Here is a 25,754-nt window from a genome sequence, read left to right on the forward strand (position 1 = left end):
AAATTGAAGCTGAACAAAGTAGGGTTTGTTGCCTAACTTCCTACAATCCAATGGGAAGAGATGGCATGTAAGTCTTGTCTTGTGTTTTTTTTTCCATCACAATAGGGTACAAGAAAATGTTGGATTTGAAGTGGGGATCCCAAGAGAGAACAAGGGGAAAAAGAAGACGAGAAACATGCTTATTAGGAGGCAGGAACAAACCAAGGAAGAAATAGGAGACACAGGAATGTACTAGGCTAATGTTTATTTTGAAAAATTCCAGAGTTTGCTTAAAACTCCCCTTTGACAAGCCCAGTGACAAAAGGAATGATTTTAGGGTCAGTAAATATTTACCCTTTTAGAATTTGGATTTCACGTCTTTGCTCTGACATTTGTGTGTATTGAAAATGAAGTAACGGTACCTTATATCTGCTTTGGGAATCTGTGAGGTTGATCAGATAGTCATTATTCAAGCAAATGCAATGCTTGAAGGCAAACCTCAGGCGCTTACAGTTTATAACTGAGTGTGTTTGTTTGTTTGTTTGAAATATCTTTGCATAATGTTTCCTATGGGGTTTTGTGTGGAACCATGTGGAGAATTTGGGTGTTCTGCTCCCATATGGCATAATGACTCTTTCTATTCTCATGGAGTTTGGAAACCTCCAGGTACCCAGGTAGTTTATTATTTGTTGACTTCTTTTATGTGATTGGGCAGCTATCAGCATCAGATAGAACTCCTCCTCCCAACTAAGCCAGAACTGATATGCCTTATACTTAAAAGCCATCATTGGCAATAGGAAGATAGGGGTAGGCTATTTAAGTCATTATGGTGAGTTAGCATCTCACAGTATGATGATGTGCTTGTGCTACTGGCACCTAAGAGTATGCTCCCTTTGGCCCAGAAGCATTTAAATGTAGCTATGCTCCACACTGTCTTTGCAGCTCATGAAGCAGTGTTCAGAGACAGACATAGCACCTTAAGATATCCTGCCTTAGCTGGAACAAAATATTGATTCTGTGGAAGCGCATGGCATGCACATCAAAGAACTATTTCCTGAAAGCTTCAGTGAGTGGCATTATGGGGCCCCGGAATATTAACTCACATTCAATGAGTGGAGTAGACCTTTCCTTACCTAATGTCTGACAAATACCCAGAAGCTGTGATATTCCTAGTCCTGGTTTTAGGAAGATTACGTGATGAAGGTAATCAGGTCTCCTACTTTTGCATGAACAGAGATAGTGTGCTAAAGCATCCACAGCTGTCAAGTCAGTTGCCATTTGGTCAGTAAGTGGAAACATAGGTTTGCAGTGGTTTTTCTTCTTAGCTTGCCATTCTCCTGCTTTCTACATTGATCATAGTTATGGTTCATTCTCTTCCTTATCCTGGCTGGGGATAGGTGTTCTCTGGTGGGATTCCTTGTGGACCTGGTTGGATTGCTGTTATTGCTGTCAAATTCAGTATTCAAAAGTCTGTTTCATCTAGACTCTTTCTCTTCATGGGGTTATCAAATTGCATAATTGTTTAGGGGATATTTTATTACAGTAAAGCAGAAGTTTATGTACACACATACACAAACTCTTTCACACATCATATTCTCTTTAAACATTTGCACTGGTGTTATGCATCCTCTCCTTTGTCATACTGAGCACCTCACCGCCCCTCCCTGAATTAAGACTATAGGTCTTGGTTTGTGCCACACCCAAACAATCCCGAAATCCCTGCAGTCAGCTTCTGTCTTTTCTGTATCACTTTTTCATGATGATGGAATTAAAACAAGAATCATGTGAACTGTATCTTATTTAGATCTACTACTGATACTTAACTGCTGTTTTTATGTGTCGCATGCTAAGTTTGGAGAAGGAAAAGAACATTTGAATTCACAGGTCTTTGTATTAATACTTCCTTTTCAAAATGTAATTTCCAAAATGTAACTATTCTGAAATTATGTCTTTCGTCAAATAGCTCATTTTTCTCTATATTTCTACCCATATTTTGCAGATGTATTTTAAATCAGCATAATAATACTATGGTATTTGAATTTCACCAAGCATTTTATTAACGTGTCTTTGTTAAATATGTTCATATGTCCAATCAAAGATGAAATCTGTAAACAAAGTATCTTGAAAATATAAATGACTAAAGAAAGACAAAAAGCTAAATTAAATCAAATTTATGAACACCCATCTTAAACAACAGTGGCTGCTCTAATTATTTTTAGCTGTTTCCTGTATCAAATATTTAAAGGTAAAATTTTCCTCAGAGCTAGCAAAATTCTGAGCTGAGTTCTCCTGACATTCTGCTGATCAAGGAATTTTAGATGAATACAGCCAGAGACAGACAGAGAGGAGGGAGCAGACATGAAGCAATGGCTTGGGGAGAACCACTCTTCCTTTCTGAACTGTAGGGACCATGGCAAATGATAAGTTCTTATTGAACGATTGTGCTAGTGTGTTTGATGTTGAGAAAGATATAGATATGGTAGAAAATCCAGACACCAGGTGTCCATACCATTGGGGAAGAATTATAAGAATTGTAAGATCCCTCCTTGATAGGGAATGACCTTTAACAGCTGCGAAGTACAAAGGGAGGGATGAACACCCCAGGACTTCTTATGCATTTTCGCATGAGGAGTAACAGCAAATGACAATTAACTCACAAGGAAAATATTTTAGTGAATATGTTAAATGCCTTAGAAGACAGTATTAAAATACTAAGGAAAAGCATAATGGCCTTGGAGCTTTATGGTCTAGGCACATAACACAGGGCTGTGCTAATATATAAAACAAAGGAGTAAACAAGTGTGTCAGTTAGCATTAAGTCTTACTAACTAAAAAGATAAACCTGTCCTTGGCAACTTTTCTGTTTACTAATTTCTGTTTCACTAATTAATTCATCATCCTATGTGCTTTGATTTATCCCCATATGAAACTTCTACCCATTCATGAACCAAAAGCAACTCATTGTCAAATCCTCTTGGTGTTTTTCACAAAGATCTTTATAAACCCATAGCCTTTGAGCTAATTGTTCCATCTCAGCAGAAATATCCTAAGAATGTATGATTAGTTTTACAAAAAAACAAAGATTGGGAGATTCCTATCATCGCTTACTTCAATTGTGTATAAATTCAGATGTCCGCAGGTGCCATTAGTGGGACACTTGACTGTTTGCGAAGGTCACTTGGAAAGATAACAGAAAATGCCAATGCTTGGACCTCACTAACATTTTGTTGTTGTCATTTTTAGTACGTATGGAGCACTGACATTGGCATTTTAAAAATTCCCCCCAAATTCTAAAGTACAGAAGGGTTGAACACCACTGACTGAAGCAAGAAAATAGCATGTTCAACCAATCAACATTTTAACATTTTATTTTTTGTGCTTTTGTAGTAGTATAAGAGTGTGTTATAACATGCAATATTTTTGTTTCCTTCTTTATTCTTTATTTCCTATTGTGATCTCTGTCTAGACATGTCCCTTCTTTTTTCCTCTAACTTTTTTGAAATATGAAATATTCTTGTATGTTACTTAGGTAAATTTAAAACAGGATAAAGCAAAACAGGCTAGAAAAAAGTTTATAAAATGCAGTGTTAAAAATACTTTGAGGAGTTGTGATCTGGAGTGATTTTTCTCTTTCATCCATTGGCAAATATTAGTTATGTTCTTATGTTATTTTCAAGAGGAAAATTATATTAAGATCTTGCTGGCAAGATCTTCTAGGTTACTTCCTACTCATAGTTTATTTGTACTGGCAAATTGAGAGTTATTCCGGCTTCTAAAATGATCATGTGCTTATATTAGGGTATATCTAATAATATTATGATGAAATCTTTATAACATTTTCCCCCTCTCTTTGATGTCAGGAATATTTTAAGATGTTTTTGATGTTGGGAATAGAATTAAAGTTAGTAGTTCTGTTCTTTTCCCTTCTGTCTGACATTTCCCAGGGGTCTCCACCCGAAATGTCTTCTGTATGTAAATGGCCCCCAGCATGCATCTCCAATCCCAATATCAACTCTGATGTGTATGTATAAAGTTTGTATACCTTCAAAGTCCAGAAGAAAATTTCCTATTCTTCCAACCCTTTCCCTTCTGCATTGTCTACCTTAATTAATTGTAGTGCCGTGTAACTGCAGTCCCTGAAACAGTCATAAATCCCACTCTCAACATTTATCTGACATCCCTTTTCACTTACGTTTTGTAGGAGATAGAACCCAGAGCCTCACCCTTGCTATACAAGCACTGTACCATGCCCTCTCTAAATGCTCTCTCTGTTCATAACAAGTTTCTTGAGTCATTGTTCACATCTCTGCCCTAACACTTCTCTACCATGACCATGCTGGTAAAGTTCTTGCCATCTTTCCTGCATGCCAATAGCATGGGTTCCCCATTGATCTATATTATTCTAGGTTTACCTGGAAATTGAAATCTCTCCTCATGCTGATAGATGTTGTTAAAAATCCTCGCAGACACACTGTCGTCTCCTGCAGGAACAGTAGGCTGTTTGCTGTGATTTGTAAAAGAGTATATCATGTCAAGTAGGCACCGTGGCACAAGCCTTTAATCCCAGCACATGGAAGTTAGAGGCAGGTGAATCTCTGAATTCAAGACTACCCTGGTCTGTCAAGCAAGCTCTAGGACAGCAAGATCTGTACAGACAGGCCCTGTCTTGAAAAACAAAAGGAAAAGGTTATACTGTGTCTTCATTAGTCCTGAGTATCTGGATAGATTTCCTGTTCTAGGTCTGATTTTCTTCAACTAATCAATATACAGAGTGGCAGAGCTCAGTGCCCACAGTTACATCACAAAATAACTCCTGCACCTCAGTCTAAGGGAATCTTGCAGAAGAGGGCATAAAAACATTTAAGAGACAGAGGAACGAACTGTGAGGTCGTATCTCTTAGAAATGTAGAAGCTATCCCCATAAAGTAACAGCAACATGCCTACATGTCTGTCTAAACAGGAGGTAAACAGGGGCACCAATAGACATGTTGTTGTGGCTGGAGGGAAAGCCAAGGAAGCCTCAACCCTAAGTAAAAAACTACAAATGACAATGGAATTCTTAAAGTAGGAGAAATAGTCTTCCCTAGAGAAGAGCACACCAACTGGTTATCCAGTACCAAGTGGTCAGCCTTGAAAACATACATACAAGTAACATACAGACTGAACAGTTTGTATTTATTTATTTTGGTGTATGTATATATATGTATATATATATATGTTTATAATAACAATTATGAAACAAGAGACCATGAATTTGAGAGAGAGCAAGGAGGGGTATATGGGAACATTTGGAGGAAGCAAAGGGAAGGGTGAAATGATATAATTATGTTATAATCTCAAAAAATGATATGAGTAATAAAATAAGAGATTATACCATACCTCATGCACTATTACATGATCAATAATTTTCTGTGAACTCTGATCTCTCAGTTTCTCTCTCTCAAAGGCACTGCTTTAGAAATGGCAACTAATAAAGCAGCTTCATAGGACATTCCATCCTGCCAATTTGTTTCTCCTTTATGTTTTTCCCTTTATTTGGAACTACCCCTTTACTCCCACTCTTTATTTTGTTAACATAGATATAAAGATTAATACTATCCATCATTGACTAGGTACTTTTGTTAGAAGGTACCTTTCAACATTTTTAAATAACCCCTTGAATTAACAGCTCAACTTTGGAACTTTGTTTCTGAAAGATAGCTATACAATAATCAGCATATGCAAGTCTCTATGATTTCACTGTATGGGCCATTAAGATGACATGCAAACTAAATGTTCTATATTACTTCACTGTTTAGAAGTGTTCTATAATAAACACTTAAATTGTTACACAGTATGTCTATGTGAGTAGATTTTTTAAAACCATCTAAGATTCTGTCACTTATTAAAAGCCAGAAATGAAACATTTTCTACTGGAAAACCTCCCACTCACAGTAAAAAGAAAAGCCTATCATTATGTAATAGCTAAAAGATTTGCCCAGTCTGTAGTATTGATTGTATGAATTTCAATCAAAAGACAAGGCCAACACTACTCTTGATGCAGCATGTGGAATTTTGAGGAGGTGGGGGTGGGGCTTGGGAAAGGTTGGGAGGACTTTTAACTGTTTATAGTAAAGTGCCTTTATACTTCCCATGATAATAAATACTTACTTACTTGTATAAAATAATCACTAAAAATAAAATCTAGAGAGAAAATGTGACATAACTGTAGTCAAATCTGTGAATAACTAGTAATAACAGTCAGTCTATTTTCTATTTTTAAAAAACTGAAAACAAGTAGAATTCTTATATCCTATTGTAGTTAACCTGTGGAATGCTGTCCTACTGTCTCTGATTTATTTTAAAGAAACTCCAATAGAAAAAGTTGACTTCTCTTTAAACTCCTTCTTCTTTTCCTCAGAAACAACCAATATCAAATGTTAGCTAAATATTATTATGCTTTAGATTCCATGTTTTACTGTGATTACCTACATAAACATTTATCTCTATACACAGCTATATCCTAGTAAATATTTAGATAATTTATAATTTTCCTGTAGCTAGTATCTCTCAATAAAATTATGACTTTTTTCTAGAGCTTAAACCAAATCATAGAATTGTTGATCTACAGAACATGCGGGTTCTTTTCACTAGATATTGATATTGCCAAATGCTTTTCCTAATTGGGTTATATTAGCTTATATTCTCAGAAGAATGATTGCAGTCCCCATGTCTGGATAGGCTTGCCCAGTTCTGGGAATTGCCAGGTTTCCCCAAATGTTTTCTGAGTAGTCAAGGCTGGCAGGGCCTGTGTGGGGAGCACAGAGAACGGTTATTGAAGTCAGAGTGACAGCAGGAACAGACTAGCCAGACACCAACACTGTGAGCCCAGGTTAAGTTGCAGTGCTTGTAGTGGGTGGGGACGATCATGATGGACAGGTGAAGCCATTAGAGTTTTTCACTAACAAAGAGTGTCAACATAAGACATGCAGACATGCAGACAGGTGCCCAATTGGAATATACTTTGAAAAGCTAGTAGTGTAACGATTACAGATTGACTTAAAACCTTAACTTTGAATGTGTTAGGGGAAACGTAAAACATACCTATGTTGAGCTAGTGAGGTTGCACAGTGGTTAAAGGCACTTGCATTCAATCCTGATTTCCTGAGCTCAGTTCCCAGGACTCACATGGTAGAAGGAAAAAACCCACTATTACCAGTTAGCCTTAAGTTCCACACGTTTAAAGGCACACATCCTCCCTGCCTCCCTGCCTCCCTCCCTCCTTCCCTCCCTCCCTCCCTCCCTGCCTCCCTCCCTCCCTCCCTTCTTCCCTCCCTCCCTCCCTCCCTCCCTCCCTCTCTCCCTCTCTCCCTCCCTCCCTCCCTCCCTCCCTCCCCACTCTATCTTTTCCTCCCCCCCCCTCACTCACACACATACATGCTGAATCGATAAATAAATGTAATAAGATAACCTTTAAAACGCTATGCCTGTATTAAACTCACCACGTGAAAGATGAGGAAATCATATCTTGGCTAAATTACATAGTTTTGTCTTGGGATTTCTGTCAGTCAAGTAATAGTCAGCAGGGCTTTTTTGCTGTTTAACTTAGGCATCCCGTGGTTCATCTTCAATGCTTGATGCAGGGACTTCACTTTCTTCCCTCTTCTCTTTCCATGATTGGTTCACTTTACTCTGCCTTGCTTTATTCTCAACAGGCTCTGTCCTTGTGGAGGCTAGGTATATACAAGTTATTTGTTTCTGTTTTCATTGCTATTATTCCAACTAAAATTTATGTACGTTGCCTCTGTATTTCTATATGAATGTTCCAAAAAGTATGAAATACTCATAACCTCTATGACCACAGAGATGGTTTCATCTAGCTATCATTCCTGGAGGGGAAACCATAACTGTTTCATTGACTGATATACTGGAATCACATTATTAAGGAGGAGAGAGTCTAAAAGAAAGAGCTACTGTGTGTGTGAGTATAATATTTCCACCCTAGACTGCTGGGTGTGTAGAATGTTGGCTGGCTTGATAGTAGCTATTTAAAAAAGGGTAATAAACACCTTCAGAGTACATTGAGGTGCCTGGTCAGACAGTATAAAGATAAATTGACATTCATTTTTATCCATGAGGAGTTTTCAGACTAGTTGGAAATGGTCAGGGTAGCAAGGTAAGCTGCATGAACAGCTTTTAAGGAAACAACGAGAAAGAAACAAAGTGTTGAGACTGTCCCAGAGGAAGAGAGATCTCCTTGAAGCACAAAGTTGTCACCATGTGAGTAGTAGTTAAAATCTCCTTTAGAATTTACATTTTGGATGCAAAAATTGTGTTGGTGAGAATAGTAATTCCAGCAAGATGGCTTACCATGTGCCAGAACAGAGCATTGGGAGCCCCAGAAGCATGGCAACCTCCTGAGCACAGTCTGAGAGGTGGAGCACTTGAAGCTGAGATGGGTGCCATGTAGACTGACTATATGAGACTCCATTTCCTCTGATAGAAAAGGGAAAGTCGTTAGTTAACAAAAACAGTCCCTGACTGCTATAGCTGGAAGAGACGCTATACATTTGCTTTAAGGAAGCGAAATTGGTTGGCCAAGTATGTAGGACAAATTGAAACAGTAGGTACGGAAATCAGGGAGGACATTTGAAGACTGTGGAATGTTCCTCTTGTGAGTAAGGGACAGAGTGTTTGAAAATGAAGAACGTGAATCCTTTGTACAGGTAAAAGAAACAGAATTATCTAAGGTACTCAGGGGTGGTGAGGAGGAGCCCACAGTGAACAGGAGAAAGGTGTTTTCCTTGTCCAGTGTGTCTCCTGCTAATGAAATTTGAAAACATACCATTCTCAATTTTGCATAAGTATATTATTCAGTTCTGCCTCAAGTTCTTGACAATATATTTTGATTTTTAAAATCTGCATAGGGGAGAAACCATTTCATTATATCAAATTTACGTGGCAAAATAGATGTTTAAGGAATGGACAGATTGCTCAGTAGTTAAGAGCACTCACTGCCTTTGCAGGGGACCAGATTTGGTTCCCAGCACCCACATGGAGGTTTGCAACTATCCTAAGTTCTAGTTCTAATGGATATGACATCCCCTCTGGTCTCCATAGGCACCAGGCACACATGTAGTGCATATACACACTTTCCAGCAAAAACATTCATTCGCAAAAACTAAAACAAAATGTTTAAAAATAGATTTGTGCAACAAATTGAAGGACTCTGGGAGTGAATATGCCTAAGTACTATTCCTAGTGACCCCAATCATGTAAATATAGATGGGATTGTTTGGTGAAACTTTTGGAATAGCACAATAGGACACACCTCTCATAGCTGTGTTTTGAGGTGTTCACTTAGCATATGGATAGGAAACAAAGTTAAAATGTATTTTCTGTAATTTTGATATGTATTGTTGATGTATTTGGTGAATGTGGAAGAGGAACCATAATACATTGTGTTCTCTAAATACATTTTGTGGTAGTTTTGAAGCATCATCATTTTGGTAACATCCCATAGGTGAATGTGGGACTGTTGCTGTTTCTCACATGTTGTGAGAGGATGGTCAGCTATGGGTGGAGCGCAGTATGTGCTTACAGTTTAGTATGTCCCTAATCTACCATGCTGGATTTAATGTCTTTTCACTGGTACGTAAGATTTAATATTTTATTTTTAGAAGACCAGTTCTTGGAAGTATGTCCTTTAGCCTGTCATGGGTGGGGAATGATACAAAATGTTCAGGGGTTAGCTGTTGCTGCATTTGAATTGATGGCAGTCATCCCCTTGGAATATACTAAAGACAGTATTTAAATTCCAAATGATTTCTCTCTGGTTTGAAACATGCCTCAAGGCTGCCTTTCTCTTGAATCCCCTGTCCTTTCATATGTACTCAGAAAACTCATCTCAGCTCAGCATACATTTCTATTATGGGCAAAGCACTGTCAGAGTGCAAATTTATTTGAGGATTAGCTTGAATTATATAGGGTTTGCGTAAATGTTTGTTCAATGAATAGAATTTTTTCTTTAATGATCTAGTTCAACGGAGGCATCTCAATTATGGGTCTAATCTGATTTCTGGAAGCTCTTTCTTTTTTAATTTTTTTTTTTACTAACATTACCTGAAGACAAGCAACCATTATCTCCTCTACAGCTCAGGTCTTTATAACATCTGAAATCAACCCTCAGGAAGCGGTTAGCATATTCAATGTTAGGTGAAGATGGACTCAGCTACCTTTATCTAGTATTCAGGGGAAGGAGTAATTCTGTGGATTGAGTGACAGATGGTGCAGAGAGCATGGGCTTGGGAATGACGTTAGAATTTGGTCTAGTACTTGGTTGTTATTGGATGTCTTTCTTAGTCTTTGGCCTCAGTCACAGCTATAGACCTGAGAATTATGCTGACTCTCTATGGTGACTGTAAGGAATATGGAGGTTACAAAAGCCTAGACATACTATAGATACTCTGTAGAAAAGACTGTCATAATTATAGATATCCACTGCTGTCTTTCTCCTTACTTATTTTCTATATTACATAAAACAGGCTCTTCTCCAAGTGTCCCCTGCGCCTGTGTTTACTTAATTTTTACTATGAGATAAAAATAAAATTAGAAGTTAAATAAAATTGTAACTAGCCAAGTTTTCACATGAACTCTGAAATGACAATTTCTTCCCAGTTGATATTATTTGGACATGGTATAACATGTATTAATAGCTTAGATAGTCCTTGAACCCCTGAAGTGTGCCAGACATAGTACTCAATTCTCTCTGTGCTTTAACTCAATCTCAGAGTAGTCCTCAATGACATAGTAACTTCTACTTTCCACATTTCATATTTGAAGGACTTAGGTCAAGATAGGCCAATTAAATGTGATATGTTTAGTGAAAAGTCCAGCCTCGGATATACTGAGACTGACTATCTCAGAAGTCCGGCGTCTTACTTATGTTCTACTACTTCCTTACTAGTCCAGGTACCATGCCAGTGCATAACATGCATAGTTGTATGGGATAGTTGCCTGTGTCAATTGGCACATGTGGCATGTAGCTTACTGGGTGTCTGTAATTGAAAGGGGCAACTTTACCTTCTGTTTAAAAGTCTTTGAAAATTTACATAATATAGATTATATACTTTGCTATACTTAGAATGGATTTAGAAGACTGCTTGCCATCCACGTAGATACTAAGTCAAAATAATACGTTTTTGCTTTCCAAGATGAAATATAAATATAGTAAGTGTCTCTATGGATTTCTGCAGTCCATCAGGCAGTGACTTGGTAGTCTTTATAAAGCAGAGAAATTTCTAGCCTCAATTATCTAAGGATACCAAATATTCTTAGAAGCTATCTTTCTGTATAAGCCAGGGCAGTCAGAGTTAAGTTTTTAATTCTGAAATGTTCTCTTGAAATTTATGCATGAAGTTGAAATACAATTAATCATCCCATTTGAAAATTACCCCTTGCTTTGGTGGTTCCACTTGATAAAGGAGCCTTCAGGCTACACTTGTAACTTTCCCTTAGAGATATACTAAACCCTGAAAGTCATGGAAGGGCTGGGGATGTAGCTCAGTGGTGGAATACTTGCCTAATATACAGATCCCTGGGCTTTATATCTAGCACTGCAAAAGTATGATGTAGATACGTTCACATATAAATTTACAAAATATCTTCCTTTGAGCCATCTCCTGTTTGAGTCAGTTTAGTTCCTATTTATTTTATATTTCTGAAAACCAATCTTGCTATTCCCCATCTCTCAGACTTTTTTGAACTCTCCAGAGACTTTCTTCTACAAATCATGAAGATGATGTTTTCAAAAATAAAATGTCAGAGTTATTGCAGTCCTGTGAGATGCGCAGTCTGTGCTGGGTTTACTTATCTGTCATTTCCTAGATATTTTACATGCATGGATTATTCACATAACGTATTCACAGGTATCTAGTTTAAAGTATTTCAGTTCCTACTGGCAGTAATATTTCATAGCAACAAGTTAGTGTGTTCTTGGTTTTCCAGGGTGTTTTCAGTCATCTAAGTTACTGATTTATCAGGCAACATACGCTGTTACTCAGTGTGCCTAGAAGGCACCTGATTCATTGGTGATGTGACTAATTCTTCTCCATTGGCAGGCCTATGCCTAGTGAAAGTACAAATAGCCAAGTAACCAAGGATGCATTATTCATTCTTTAATATCTCAAAACGTAATTTGTAAAATGTAACAGAGTTAAATGTACATTTTCTGAGCATGAACAGTTCAGTTTTCACCAAGTTAGCAGAGCCTCTCTTCATTCAAACTCTTACTTCTGTCAACAGATCTCACAGAATTTATTCTTAAAAATGTTCTTTATAAAATGAATATATTTTCTCAAATGGAAATATTTTCAAGAAGCTATTATTAATTCCTTTCTGAAGGGAGAGTGAGCATGTAATTATTTATATTAATAGCACTTAGCATGCTTTCTCTCTAATAAGGCTTCCTCATAATTGCTTATTGAATGTGTTGGGTTTTTAGACTCATGTCACATAGCATTAATTTTTCATATATTTGAAAATGAGATTTTAAAAACATTTACGAGAAACAGGCTCTGATATTTTACCAAAAACCACATTAACAAAATTAAGATAGTTTAAGGTCTGTGGGTCTTAAATATTCTCCCAAAACACTAGTTTTAAATATGAAGGAATGGACACCTGTGATTGAGATAGTCTTTGTCAGATCATGAATATTCTTTCAGCCACATTGCCCAGCGTGTTTCCTGGTTTTTAACATTACTTAAACAGACAAGCTGTCCATTCTTTGCACTCAGCATTCATTGTTAGTAAATTTTATGTGTTCCATCAGCAATTTGATGTTAGAAAGAAATGGTTTTCCTGTATTTCACATAGCACCAGGGCTCTGCGAAGTGTCTCTGGGGGTTCTTTGATGTCTAGACAGTTTAAATTATGCTTGCTCCCTGCCTCCAAATTCCACCCCTGTTCTGCTTCAGGGATTGTGGTAAATGAAACAAACCAGAAGGGTTCCACAACCCTACAGTCCAGGGGGAAAAAAGACCACATAGCACGGGTCAGTCCCGGCAGGTGTATAGGAAATGGCACAGTTATAGGCCCTGCGTATCTATCTCATCTTGTATTTTCCATATGGAAACACATGTGCATTGCCAGCAAAATGGAAACATCTAGTGCTAGAGAGGGAGTCACAGTCACCCTATAGCCTAATGTGTTTTTTTTTCCTTCCCCACCCCCATAGGCAGCCGAATCCAAGGTTTTAAACCCATTCTTGAACATTGTCTTATTTGTTGGCATGGTCAAGTAAATTGTTCTTCATATGAGAAAACTAACTATTTTTCCTTCTTTGTCCTTTTTTCCTCTTTTACAAATGGATGTCACCGTTCCTCCAACCCATCCTGTTAGAAAGTAAGTAGCTTCTAAAATTCCTGAGATGTTTTGTGAAAACACTGATGCTTTATGATTCTATCCACAATGCATGTTCCCTTTCAGAGCTCACCCTATCAATTCTGATGGACAGGATTAATCTTTGTATTATCTTCACAGAAATGTCTGAGGACACAGACGTGGAAGGTTTGTTTCACCTCCCTACATGGCCACAGTTGTGTGCATGTGTTCTATGTTTTATGAATATAAAATAACAAAATTGCACAAATAAGAGTTTCATTTATTCCTTTTAAAAAAGCAGTTTAAGTGAGATCACACACTTGTTTTTCAAGAAAAGGAGGTTCCATCATTTGGACTATGGAATTGAGGTTTAATGATCATAAGTACAGATTGGGGTCAGCCTATTTCTAAGGTGTATTTCCCTAATGTGTATATTACATTGGATTGATTGGTTCCTTTAAAAGTATTGGTATCTTTAGATGAAGATTTTATTGTTTTTAAATGGGACAGATCAAACTAATGTTTTTTTCCTATAAAAATAAAATTAATGTCTTGAATCAGAGTGGCTAATAAGACTGATTTGAGGTACAAGAATATTTTTTCAAAAACATGAATATAATGTCATTTTAAATCAAAACAAAATTTTTATTCTTCTTTTTGGAAATATTTGGAGAAATTAGAATAGTTGTTAAAACGTTTAGAGCTGTATTTTCTTATAATTGTGAATTATATATTTTATAATTTTCCCCCATGGTAAATCTTGAGCTTAATTAGTTGGTAAACAGTATAACTTAATAATGTACTTGTGTTCATTAGAGCTTATCATTTGTATGAGATGAAGTCCTCAGCATATATGCTGATATTAACCATAGCATTAAGCTGCAACAGCTATCTAGTATCATGTGTACCTTAGAAAATATAAACTATAGTTGTGTTAAATTGGTTCTGTATTCTTTGTTGCCTTTAAATCTGTATTCCTCTTAAATTATCTAAATCTACACACTTAGAGTTATGTACCTTAGGAATGTAGTATGAAGGGCAGGAAGATTATTGTGGGGCTTCGTGTTAGGTGGACAGTTTTATTAAGTTATGGTTTTAAAGATCCACAATGTGTAATTTTTATGGGTTGGATTCTATGTGACTTGTCGTGTTAGCATCTTGTCAGGTCCCTGCAGAAAGTCTGCATTTCTGACAGTTTTACTAATTTAAAACTCCCGAAATCTGGCACAATCATTTTCAGCTTCGGATTTTCTGTGCTTTTGTCTAGAGAATAGAGTATAAAAATTACATATTTTTGCAGTGTTCAGTATAACATGTGTTGCATTATTTATCTGGAATTCATTTGTAGAGAGATAGTTCTGGGGAGATGAATCTATTTTTCTTTATAGCTACGGCTGTGCCCACTTACATATGAGCAAACATTTTTCATGAGGGAAAATAATGAAATGAGGCCAGTGAGCCTGTAGGATCTTCATGAGGAGAGATGTTACATAAGACCATAGCACTGTTCCCACGTGAGTTGCAATGTTACAGCTACATTGTTCTGACCAAATTTATATTAGGACTCTTGTTTCCTGTCAAACCCAATGGAATTATATTTATATGTTGGCACAGAAAAACTACTTCTAAAATAATAAAGAATAGTCACATTATTATAATGCTCCAAACCCTTCAGGACCAGGATGTATAGCTATGCTTATTTGCAATGGTGTATTCCTGCACTTCAGCAATTTTGTCTTTTTCTTTTTACCAGAAAAATTTCATAGTAAACAAGAGATTTGATAATCTTGGCTTTTAGAAAAATTTAGAAGCATAAACTTGTTGTTTGACCTAAAATTCAAAATTTGAAAGTTTAATATCTTAAAGGCTCCTTTGTTTCAAAATATTTGGGGTTAAATCTTATAACTCTAAGGGGCTTGTGATCCACGCTGATTTGACCAAATACTGATCTTTTGGAATAGTAGGAATAAAATGCACATGGACACGTAGTTAAGTCAAAGCAGTATTTATTCTTTTAAATTCTAGCTTGCAAAGGCATTAACTTGCAAGCAAAACTGCAATATACACACAGTGTACATTTTATTAACATCTTTGTAAGGGTTTGCATATAATGCACACATTTGTGCTTATGTGCTATGATATTTTTCAATCACTAGTGTAGTTTGTTTTCTTTTAAATATTGCTTTAACAATTTATTTCATTACAGCTTTAATACAGATGTAATTGTTATCTGGGTAGACTGCTCCAACACACATTTCCTTATTTCACATATCCAAGGAAAAGTTGACACTGTGAAAGTTACAGCAGAGTATGAAGTTAGATGTAAAATTTAATTTGCCATATGAGTAATTCCACACTAGCAGCAGCCTAAATACTTACAATTTCAAATCAGTTCTCTCCTGATTTCTTATTATTCTTCTGTTGTTTTAACCTATGAGATGGAGCAGGCCTTGAACTTTTTTCTTTTTCCTTTTTTGATCATGCAAGTGCAACCACCAAGTTGTCTGTAAAATTTTAAAACTGAGTCTTCCTAGTGTTATTTGACAAAATAATGCCACATAAAAGTTTGAGCTTTGCTTTCTTTAAAGTACAGTGCTGGTTGCTTTGTGAATAAAAAGCATAATCTGAGTTTGGGAGACTTCTTGCCTGAAGCCTGTAAAACAGAAGAATCTGATTAACTTTGGGGAAATGGGACTGGTCTTTGTTGTAACGTAGATGTTTTCATGGGTGGCAGTGGATTGTAAAAGGCTTGTAAGGAGCTGGGTTTTGCTTTTAGGTTTTTTTCTCAGACTCAGAGAATGGTTTTGCTTAATCCCTTGTGTCTCAGCGGGGCTCATTTTTTTGCACATTTTTCTTTTTTCTAGTGGAACCTCTCCCTTAGCCTGTCTGAATGCCATGCTTCACACTAACACTCGAATAGGGGATGGAACATTCTTCAAAATCCCTGGAAAGTCAGGCCTCTATGCACTCAAAGTAAGTTGTCTGGTTTTGCATACTGTGTGTGTTCTTACTGTGGTTCACACATATTTTTAAATATGGAAAGGTAAACTGTTAGATTTTTGTGAATGACCTCTGTGCACATGAAGGTTCAGTTCCCATGCAAATGATTTTGTATGATGAATACACAGTGCTGCTAGATTTCTTTAAGTAAAACCCCAGGGTTTTGCTTCATAACATGGGGTAATGAAGAATAGCTGTCGCTTCCTTGGAACTTCTTGATTCTTTGACATTTCTAGGGAAGCATGTCACACAGCATCAGCCCAGAGTTTTAGGTGAACAGGGTTACCATCTACTTCTTAACTCTACTGTAGTCAGTTAGGTACACTTTGCACTTAGGAGCCTTCTATAAAAAGGAGAAAATCCCCTTCTGCTTGAAATTGCACTGATTTAAATGAGATACTCAGTGTGGTGTTAAATGGTAAGCTCAATTAGTTGGTCTTTTAAAGCAACAGTGTACACATGTTATGTAGATATATAAGCAAATCATACCTATAGAAAATAACAATTCATTCCGCAGTGTTGGTACATTGCTCTGTGAGTTTGAGCCCAGTCTGGTCTACAGAGTGAGCTAGTGAGTTCTGGGACAGCCAGGGCTAAACAGAGAAACCCTGTCTCAAAAAAGAAAAAGGAAAAGAGGAAAAATCTAAATATGAAATACATATTTAATATTAGAAGAAGTTTTGGATGAAAGAATCATAATTATTTGGTGGACCCCTCATTGATTTTGAGAATGGGAAGCGGCATCTAAAATAGACAATTCTTCAGGACAGCAGCTTTTGCTGAAGCAATGAAAGAATATGATCTACTAAAATAATTATAATCCACAGAATAATTGAAGTCAGTATGCTTTAGTAGATTCTATAAGTTAAAAATAAGTTACTGCTTTAATAAGTGATGGTTTGTTCTTAAAGTTCATGAATTTCCCTTGAGAATTTTGTTTTAAATGCCGAGTTATACCTGGCAAAGACATTCCTTCCATTTTTGTTACATTGTGTGTTGTAGAAAATGACACAAGCTCATTAAAATTATTTTTTCATTTGTTTTTGATAACTTCCAGGTGTATCATTTATTGGTCAAAATTCTGAGTTGTCATCCTTCATAAGATTGAAAAAAATGCAATCTATATATGTCAAAAGAAAGTATTTGTGTCTATGTTTACTGAATACTTATTTATGTATTTTTTATATATGGTGTTTTGTCTGTATATATGCACACCAAAAGAGGGTGTTGTATCCCATAGAATTACAGTTATAGATGGTCATGAGTTCATGTGGTTGCTGGGAATTGAACTCAGGACCTCTGGAAGAAGATACAGTGCTCTTAACCACTGGGACACCCCTGCATTCCTGTGTATCGATATTAGAAGACTGTCCAGAGACATTAACAATGGTGATGGTCTTTCATCGATGCATCAATTCTTTTTTCCTTCTTAATTCCAAGGAGTAATTTTTGAATTAAAAAAACAACCAATATTTCAATTCTGGATCACATATAACTCTGATAATACTTCAGGATTCTAAAAAAATATTATTCATTTGTTAATAAATCTCTATACACCTTTGTTACTATTTTTGTTTTCAAAATAATACAGAAGGAGGAGTCATCATGCTCAGTGGATGGAACATTGGATCTAGTCTGTGACCCAGACCTGGATGGCGCTGAGATGGCAGAGGCCAGTGCCAACGGAGAGGAGAACAGGGGTGAGTGGCTCCCAAGTACACACCCTTGCTCTCTTGAAAGCAGTATCATTTAAGAATTAAGTCACTCACTACTTGCTTTCTCCGCCATTACAGATACGGTTTTTCTGCTACATTTTTATCACTTAAGATTTATTATCCATCATTTTTATTTAAAAAGCTTAGCACCAAAGTAAACTCCAACATCCTTTCCTTTTTTGTTAAACAGTACACCCCTGAATAACTTTCTTGGATGTTACCAGAGTCTTTATATCCTTTCCATATAGTGAGAGAGGATTCCTGGTTGGTGTTTCTGCTTTTATATCTATGGATGGATCTAAGATGGATCTAAGATTGACAGTGTCTTATGACTGATGGTTCTAGTTTTTGTTATTGCCTTGTTTCTTGTAAGTTAGGGCTAGTGTCAGTGTTCCTTGCAGGACCAATAAAGCATAAGCTAGATTTTCCTTTTATAGAAGCTACTGTGTTGGTTCCCAGCCAACTCACTGGTCCCACAACTGGCCACAGATTATTCCTGGGGAGAAAGCTAGAGAATTAAAGTCTCCTCCGTGGACTTATAGGAATTTGTAAATTATGTTTATAAGAGCAAACCTTGCAGAAATATTGTATTTCTGTAATAACCCTGAGTCATTCATTTCGCTCCCAGCATAGTGAACACCTTTCACTACTTTTGCCCTTAGAGGCCCCAGCAGTCAGGTGCAACTGCAGACAAGTTTGTGAAACAAAAATTTATCTCACTGGAAAGGCTATACTGTTTTATATGTTTTTAATGTCCTGCATTTGACTTGATGTCCCTACTTCTCTCTCTTCTGAGTCCTCCTCCTCCAGCTGCCAGCACTGTCCTCTGGCCAGGCAGAGAGACATAACTCTGGCATTCTAGATGAACTTTCTCGATGAACGGCTTAGTATGGCCTCTTCCTGTCTTCATACAAGAGTGTCTACCTCAGCCCATCTTCATGCTGTGCCAACCTCATGTCTGAGTACACAGTACATTCTCTTTCAGTATATACTCTGCTCTTCTGTGAGCCAAGTACTGTTCTCATCATCAGTAAACAGAAAAGCAAGCTTCTCATCTAATTCCCCTTCCCAGGGTGATCCATGTGTCCCTCTTAGGGTTCTCCTTGTTACCTAGCTTCTTTGGAGCTGTAAATTGTAGTCTGGTTATTCTTTACTTTACATCTAATATCCACGTATGAGTAAATACATACTGTGTTTGTCTTTCTGAGTCTGGGTCACCTCACTCTGTATGTTTTTTTCTAGTTCCATCCATTTTCCTGTTATGTCAAGTCCTCATGGGAGCTCTTACCCGTTGGGAGGAGTAGATGCAGGATGGGCTGGGAGAGGGGGAAGACGGGTGGGGGAAGGGTGGAAAGGAGAACTTTGGTTGGAATGTGAAATGAAATTTAAAAATACATTTAATAAAAAATAAAATATTCTAAAATAAAAAAGCAAACTGTTAGTGAAAATTCAGTGCTTTGACAGACAATTATAAAACAAATATATGAAAGTTGTTCTTATGCAAAGGTGATAACTGATACTAGGAAGTGAATAAGCAAGTTTCTACTGGGGAATGAATAAACTCCTTCATGGGGTTAAGGCTTGAGAGTTCTGGGTAGAGGGACAGCAATTCCAAAGGCTGAGAGGCAGCAGAGTACCAGGAATGTTCCAGAAATAGCAAGCAATGGGCACACAAGGGGACTTTAGTAGATTGCAAAGCCTTACTGCCACATTATGTAGTATCTTCAGATGTCTAGATACCGTTTTATACGAGATACTGAATCATTGCATGGTTTTAAGTTAGAAAGACAATGGCCTCAGTTGAATTCTACTAAGATTACTAAGGTTAGGGCAAAAGTAGGGAGGCCAGTTAGAGAGCTTTTGTCATGATGGGTGTGTATGTGGGGCCGGGAGGGGAATGACGGCACTGAAACGGAAAGAATGGATGGGATGACAGCAATTGGTTTCTGGGTATATTTGAGGGATGATACAACAGGGGTTGCTGACAAGTGTAGAAATAAGACGAAGGTGTTGAGGGTTAATCTAGACTTTGGGTGTGAGTAATCAAAGAATCACATTATTCTTAATGCCTTCTGTATCAGTTACATTTATTGTTGTTTGTTAAAAGCTTGTGGTTTAATTTTGTTCACAGTTTGAGTGTACAGCAAGAGCCAGCAGCAGCTGTCATATTGCATCTGCTGTGAGGGAAGGATACAGGGAAGGATGAAGGTTTGGGGTTGACTTTCTTGCTTCTTTAACTTCAGCCCGAGACTAACAATAGAATAGTGCAACTCATGGGTTTGGATGGGTTTTTCTTACCTCATCAAGAGACTTCATCACAGATATAGCCACAGACACGTCTCTGAGGTGATTCGCAATCCTGTCCCAGCTAGAAAGCTTAGTTTCCAAATGATAATTGTTTGGGCGGGAGGTTTATAGAGCAGGAGCTCAGGTTAAGGCTTGAAGCATGAGATTGTGTTTTATCATTCAGGTAGATGTGTGAAATGGTCACCAAAATGCAGGGCAAAGATCGGGCAGAAAATGGACACATGGGTATTTTCCATTGGCTGGAATCATTTGTAGAGATGGAGTTTGTTGAGGTCACTAAAGATAAAGCACAAGGAAGGAGGGCCATAACCTCAAGGGCACATGAATCTCAAGAGACTGCAGCAAATCTGGAGAAAGATGAACAAGGTTGCAGATAAAGGGATACAGACCATGCTTTCTGTGTGGGAAGCAGGAACAGTGTGTTTCTTGGAAGGCAGAGATTCAAAAACAACCACAGTTCCACCCATATAAGCACAAACCAGTCCAAAGCTGCTTAGCTTTTGACCCAAACAGGAACAGGTGCGTTGTCATCCTTACCTACACATGATTCTTGATGCCTTGTCCCAAGCTGGGTGGAAATGGGGAGGTAGAAGGGAAGAGAGAGGTGGGAACCATGGAGGATCGAGGGAAACATCTATTTTCACTGAATGCATGCTTTGTTGGTGCACATAGTGAGGTCAGAAACAGCTTTGGAGACTTTGATCATGGCTTGTATGTGACGGGTTCATGGGAGTGGGAAGGAAGTCAAGATGGAGTGCAGATGGTTTCAAGGATTCAAGGATTTTTGAAGTAGAGGAAAAGGAAGTGGGATGCAATAGATACTTTTTTTGTTTACCGAAAAGACTATTAGAATCATTGTTTACTGGTAGGAAAATTCCAGTGGAGGAGAAATGGATCTAGTGGGAGGCATATTGCAGTGCCATGTGCCTAATAAGATGAGAGAATGCTGATGAGGATGGAAACTCTATGCAGATGAACAGGCTGCTTTTAGCTAAGGGCACAGACATGATGGAAAGCAGTCAGTAGAAAAGTCAGGCTGTTTGTGTAGAACGGGAGGTGGGTTAGGTATATAGACATGGATAGGGCCCAAAGAAGTTGGTCCTTTCTGCTTTAGCTTTTTCTACAGTAAGGATATCAGTTCAGTAGCCAAAGTTTGGATAGGGGAAGCACTCTCAGATACGCAAGGAGAAGAATAATTAGGTCTGCCCATGTGTCCAAAAGCATTAAGCCCACACTCCCGAGCTTTATCAATGCAAAGTGTACTAGAAAGACAGTCCTACTGTGATTTCTCAGTACATTCTGGACCGCTGAGTAAGCGCCCAGGTAGATTTGACTGCCCATCCAATTAAGCCTAGTAGGACCAGAGAGGGGAGGCTGATGGTGTCTCTTCTCTCCCTGAAAGTCTAGCAGCCACTCTAGAAGAGGTGAATGGCAGGGTATGGTGGGTTTACTAACTAACTAACTTCCTTTGAGTCATCTGTGTCCTCATAGTTAATTCCAGTAAACTTAGGGTTCATCAGGTTGGGACTTGAAGACATCTGAGAGTAAATGAACCTTTACATGCACCCCGAGTGAGTCACACAAGACACATATGCTCTGATGATACAAAATAGGATGCTGGAGGCATCTAAGGAACAGGGAAGGAAAAACGGCCCAAAGGAACAGTGAGGGTCACATAGGTCATTTCCCCTATTTCCAGGCCCATTGTTACAAGATGTGTGCAAAACACAAAAGTCTGCCACATGGCAGTGTCTTGGGGTCCTGGTATATGTGGGAAAGAGCCATGGTTTGTCCATCAAGAAGCAAAGTAATGGTTCAGAGAAAATGTTGAGAAGTTCTGCTAATGACTGACCCTGTATTCTGGGGTAGACAAGGATTTTAGTGATTGGGCAGGGATACAAGATGGCGGGGAGACCTCAGCCAGTAATTAAGTCAAAGCAGGAATAAGCAGACTCCCCTAATTTGACATGTGATTAGGTACCTCACAAAATAACTCAGACCCACACATATCCAGCTAATGTGACCCAAATTAGATTTCCTGGCCTCTCCTTTGAAGTTGCATTAGGGAAATTGCTTTGGGGAAATCACTGAAAGAATAGTAAATAGCTTATTTCCTTGAGTACTCCTTGGCTCACCCACCTTTGTATCTTATTGCAAACCATAATTGCTTCTTGCAGAACAAGCATATTTCCTATCCACAAAGTGCCATGTGTAGCATGGAAAACCTAGAGAGTGAAAATCTATTGAGAGCTGACGGTGCCCAGCCTTTGCAGGCAGCCCACACTGCATGTACTCACATGTACTTTCATATGCACAGCGTTCCTTTGGTACAAATGGTATTTATAGGTGCTGTTGCTTGATTTGATCACAAAGAACAGTCTTAGGGACCTCTCACATTGTACAAACCCAAGTGTGTATCTGACACCTAAAGGCAGGTTCTAACTATTCTGTTACGTTGCCTAGAGCAGCAGGAAACAGTTATTACCTAGTGGTAGAGCTAATTCGCCCCTCCAGTGTGAGCCCTCACATGTTCTGATTGTCCTGCAGAGAAAGGTTTCTACACGTGTGCATGTGGACCTCGGGAGAAGAGGGAGAGAAAGGCAGAGGAGGAGGAGGAAGAGAGATGGGCTAACTGTCTGCTCTTCTATTTGTAGCCCCTCTTATTGCTTCTGTGGTATAGAGGCTGGGAAGTGTCTAGGTGAGTTATAACCAGTGATTGGTAAGATGCCTTTGGCACAAACGAAAGAATCAGTCTGGCATCACTGAGTTATTTAAAGTTAACAACGATTAATATAAATTAATTGTTATGCCATCAGAGAGGGAATCAAATATGTGTAGGAAAAAGAAGTGTCTTACATTGACTGGTAGCAAACTGGAGCTGGAGGGGTGGTTCACTAGTTAGGAGTGACTACTGATCTTGTAGGGTTCACTTCTCAGTACTTGTGACTCCCTCTCCAGGGGCTCTGACACCCTCTTCTTGCCTATCCTATCATGAACAGATACATACGCATATACTTAAAAATAAATCTTAGGGATAAAACTATACCAAGCAACAGTCTATAGTATCTAAATGCCAGTCCCTATGGTAGAGTTCGTATCACTGAAGGCCTGCCTTAGTCCTTTTATTGGAGTTAGCTGACCAACAAGAACAGGGTCTTAGAAAATGGCTGCTGCTTTGCCAAGGTATTTTTATTAAAATTCTGTTGAAACAATTCACAGTGTAGGGAAAGTGGTATGTTTTTGACAGTGAAATTTATGGGACAAAGGGCTATGGCTATGTCCATGTCTCTTTGACTTCTGAGCAGTCTCCCACCTGAACAAGTATTGAACACACAGATTTGAGAAAGTAAACAGCTCAAATTTTATAAGCTAAGCTCTGGAGATCAAAGAGTGATTTAGGTGAATTTGTTGATACATCTGTGTTGACAAGCCATGACAAGTTATACCTGTATAAGTATAGATCTATGTCACACTAAGAAAATATTATGAATTTTATGGTCTATTTTAAGCAGAGATTTATGAGTGTATTTGTGTCTGAGCTGTTTTCTGAGCATAATACACAGGTTTATCATGGCTTTCTTCACATGTTATGTTGGTTTATAATACATTACTCTCTTGAAGAACCCCTAATATTTTATATTAAATAATATCATCAGTTGACAGTCTTTATCCTCTTCATCCTCTACTTAAAAGTGTTATTAATAAGAAAAGAGTCTCTTTTGTAGCTGTATACATGTTTCAGGCTTAAGATAAACAGCAAGCAGCCCCCTTCCTTTTAATGAGGAAACCAGAGAACGTTTATTTTTCATCTACAGAGATCAAAAAAAAAAGTTCTGCTTGCTATTAGCCCTAATGACTTCAGGGAGGAAGCCACACTAAGGCCAAGGAATTAGTATTTTTAAAGTCTCCTTTTACAAAGAGGGAGAGGAGAGGACAGGAGAGGGGAGAAGGAAAGAGGAACAAAGAGAGAGAAGAAGGGGAAAGGAGGGAGGGAGGGATAGAGGAAGTGAGGGGCAGAGGGAAGGATGGAGGGAGGCATGGATAGAGGGAGGGAGGGAGAAACAGGAACATATATGCAATGTTGTTTAGATCTTAATCCCAGTATGTATAAAGGTTTCACCATTTCAAGAATTTTTTTTCATTTTTTATTTTAATTTTAAATAGCTTGTTTTACATGTCAATCCCAGTTCCCTCTCCCTCCCCTCTTCCCGCACTCCCCTTCCCCCCCCTCCCAACGTATTGCCAAATCCTTCCACATAGGGGATATCTAGAGTCTGTCATTTTACTCTTGGTAGGGTCAAGGCACTCCCCTAAGAGTCCAGGCTGAGAGAGCATCTCTCTTTGTGCTATAGGCACATGAAGACAGTTTGTATACCAGGGATAGACACTGATCCAGAGCTCAGGGCCCCATAGGTTGCCCAGGCCTTCTCGCTGACACGCACTTTTGGGGGGTCCAGATCAGTCCCATGCTGGCCTCCCCACTGTTGGTCTGGGGTCCAAGAGCACTCCCCTGTTCAGATCAGCTGTCTCTGCTGGTTTTGCCAGCCCATTCTTTGCCAATTTGCTCATCACTCCTCTCTCTCTGTCACTGGGTTCCTTGGGTTCAGTTCAGTGATTAGTTGTTTGTTTGCCTCTGCTTCCATCAGTCACAGGATGAAGGCTCCCGGATGGTTATAGACATCAAGTTCATTATCAGGAATGGGCATTCGAGGTGGTCCCTCCAGTATTGCTTAGCTTGCCAATTGATGTTATACCTTTAGATCACTCGAGGTCACTGTGGTGCCTGATCTGTCTTCGATCCTATGATTCCCTCTTCCCCCTATTCTACCCCCACCCCCTCAACTTCCTGTTCCCCCATGACCAACTCCCTTCCTCTTTAGCCCCTCTATTCTTCCCAGGTCCCACTCCCCCCCTTCCCTCGCCGTGTTCCCCATCCATTCAGAGGATCTTGTCTCCATCCTCTTCTCTTGGGTACTATGCATATATGCATATCTTTTAGGTTCTTTCCTGTTTCCCAGACTCTCTATCTGTGGAAGTGCAGACTGGCACTATCCTGATCCATGTCTAAAATCCATATATAAGTGAGTACATACCATGTTTGTCTTTTTGCGACTGGGTTACCTCACTCAGGATGGTTTCTTCCAGTGCTATCCATTTCCCTGCAAATTTCAAGATTCCATTGTTTTTTTCTGCCGAGTAATACTCCATTGTGTAAATGTACCACATTTTCTCTATCCACTCTTCAGTTGAGGGGCATCTAGGTTGCTTCCAGGTTCTGGCTATTACAAACAATGCTGCTATGAACATAGTGGAGCAGATGCCCTTGTTGTATGAACCTGCCTCATTTGGATAAATGCCTAAGAGTGGAATTGCTGGGTCTAGTGGTAGATT

The 25,754-nt window shown here is 38.4% G+C and overlaps 1 protein-coding gene across 1 annotated transcript in view; it reads left to right on the forward strand.

The window, feature by feature from the left end:
* Asxl3 (ASXL transcriptional regulator 3) overlaps positions 1–25,754 on the forward strand; it is a 177,305-nt gene that overhangs the window by 47,659 nt on the left and 103,892 nt on the right. The window contains 2 exon segments of the mRNA XM_013125082.3: positions 16,206–16,314; positions 17,933–18,041. Coding sequence (XP_012980536.1) covers positions 16,206–16,314; positions 17,933–18,041 — 218 coding nt within the window.

This window comes from Mesocricetus auratus, unplaced genomic scaffold (assembly GCF_017639785.1).
Source record: "Mesocricetus auratus isolate SY011 unplaced genomic scaffold, BCM_Maur_2.0 Super-Scaffold_100015, whole genome shotgun sequence".
In the NCBI taxonomy this organism is placed as follows: domain Eukaryota; kingdom Metazoa; phylum Chordata; class Mammalia; order Rodentia; family Cricetidae; genus Mesocricetus; species Mesocricetus auratus.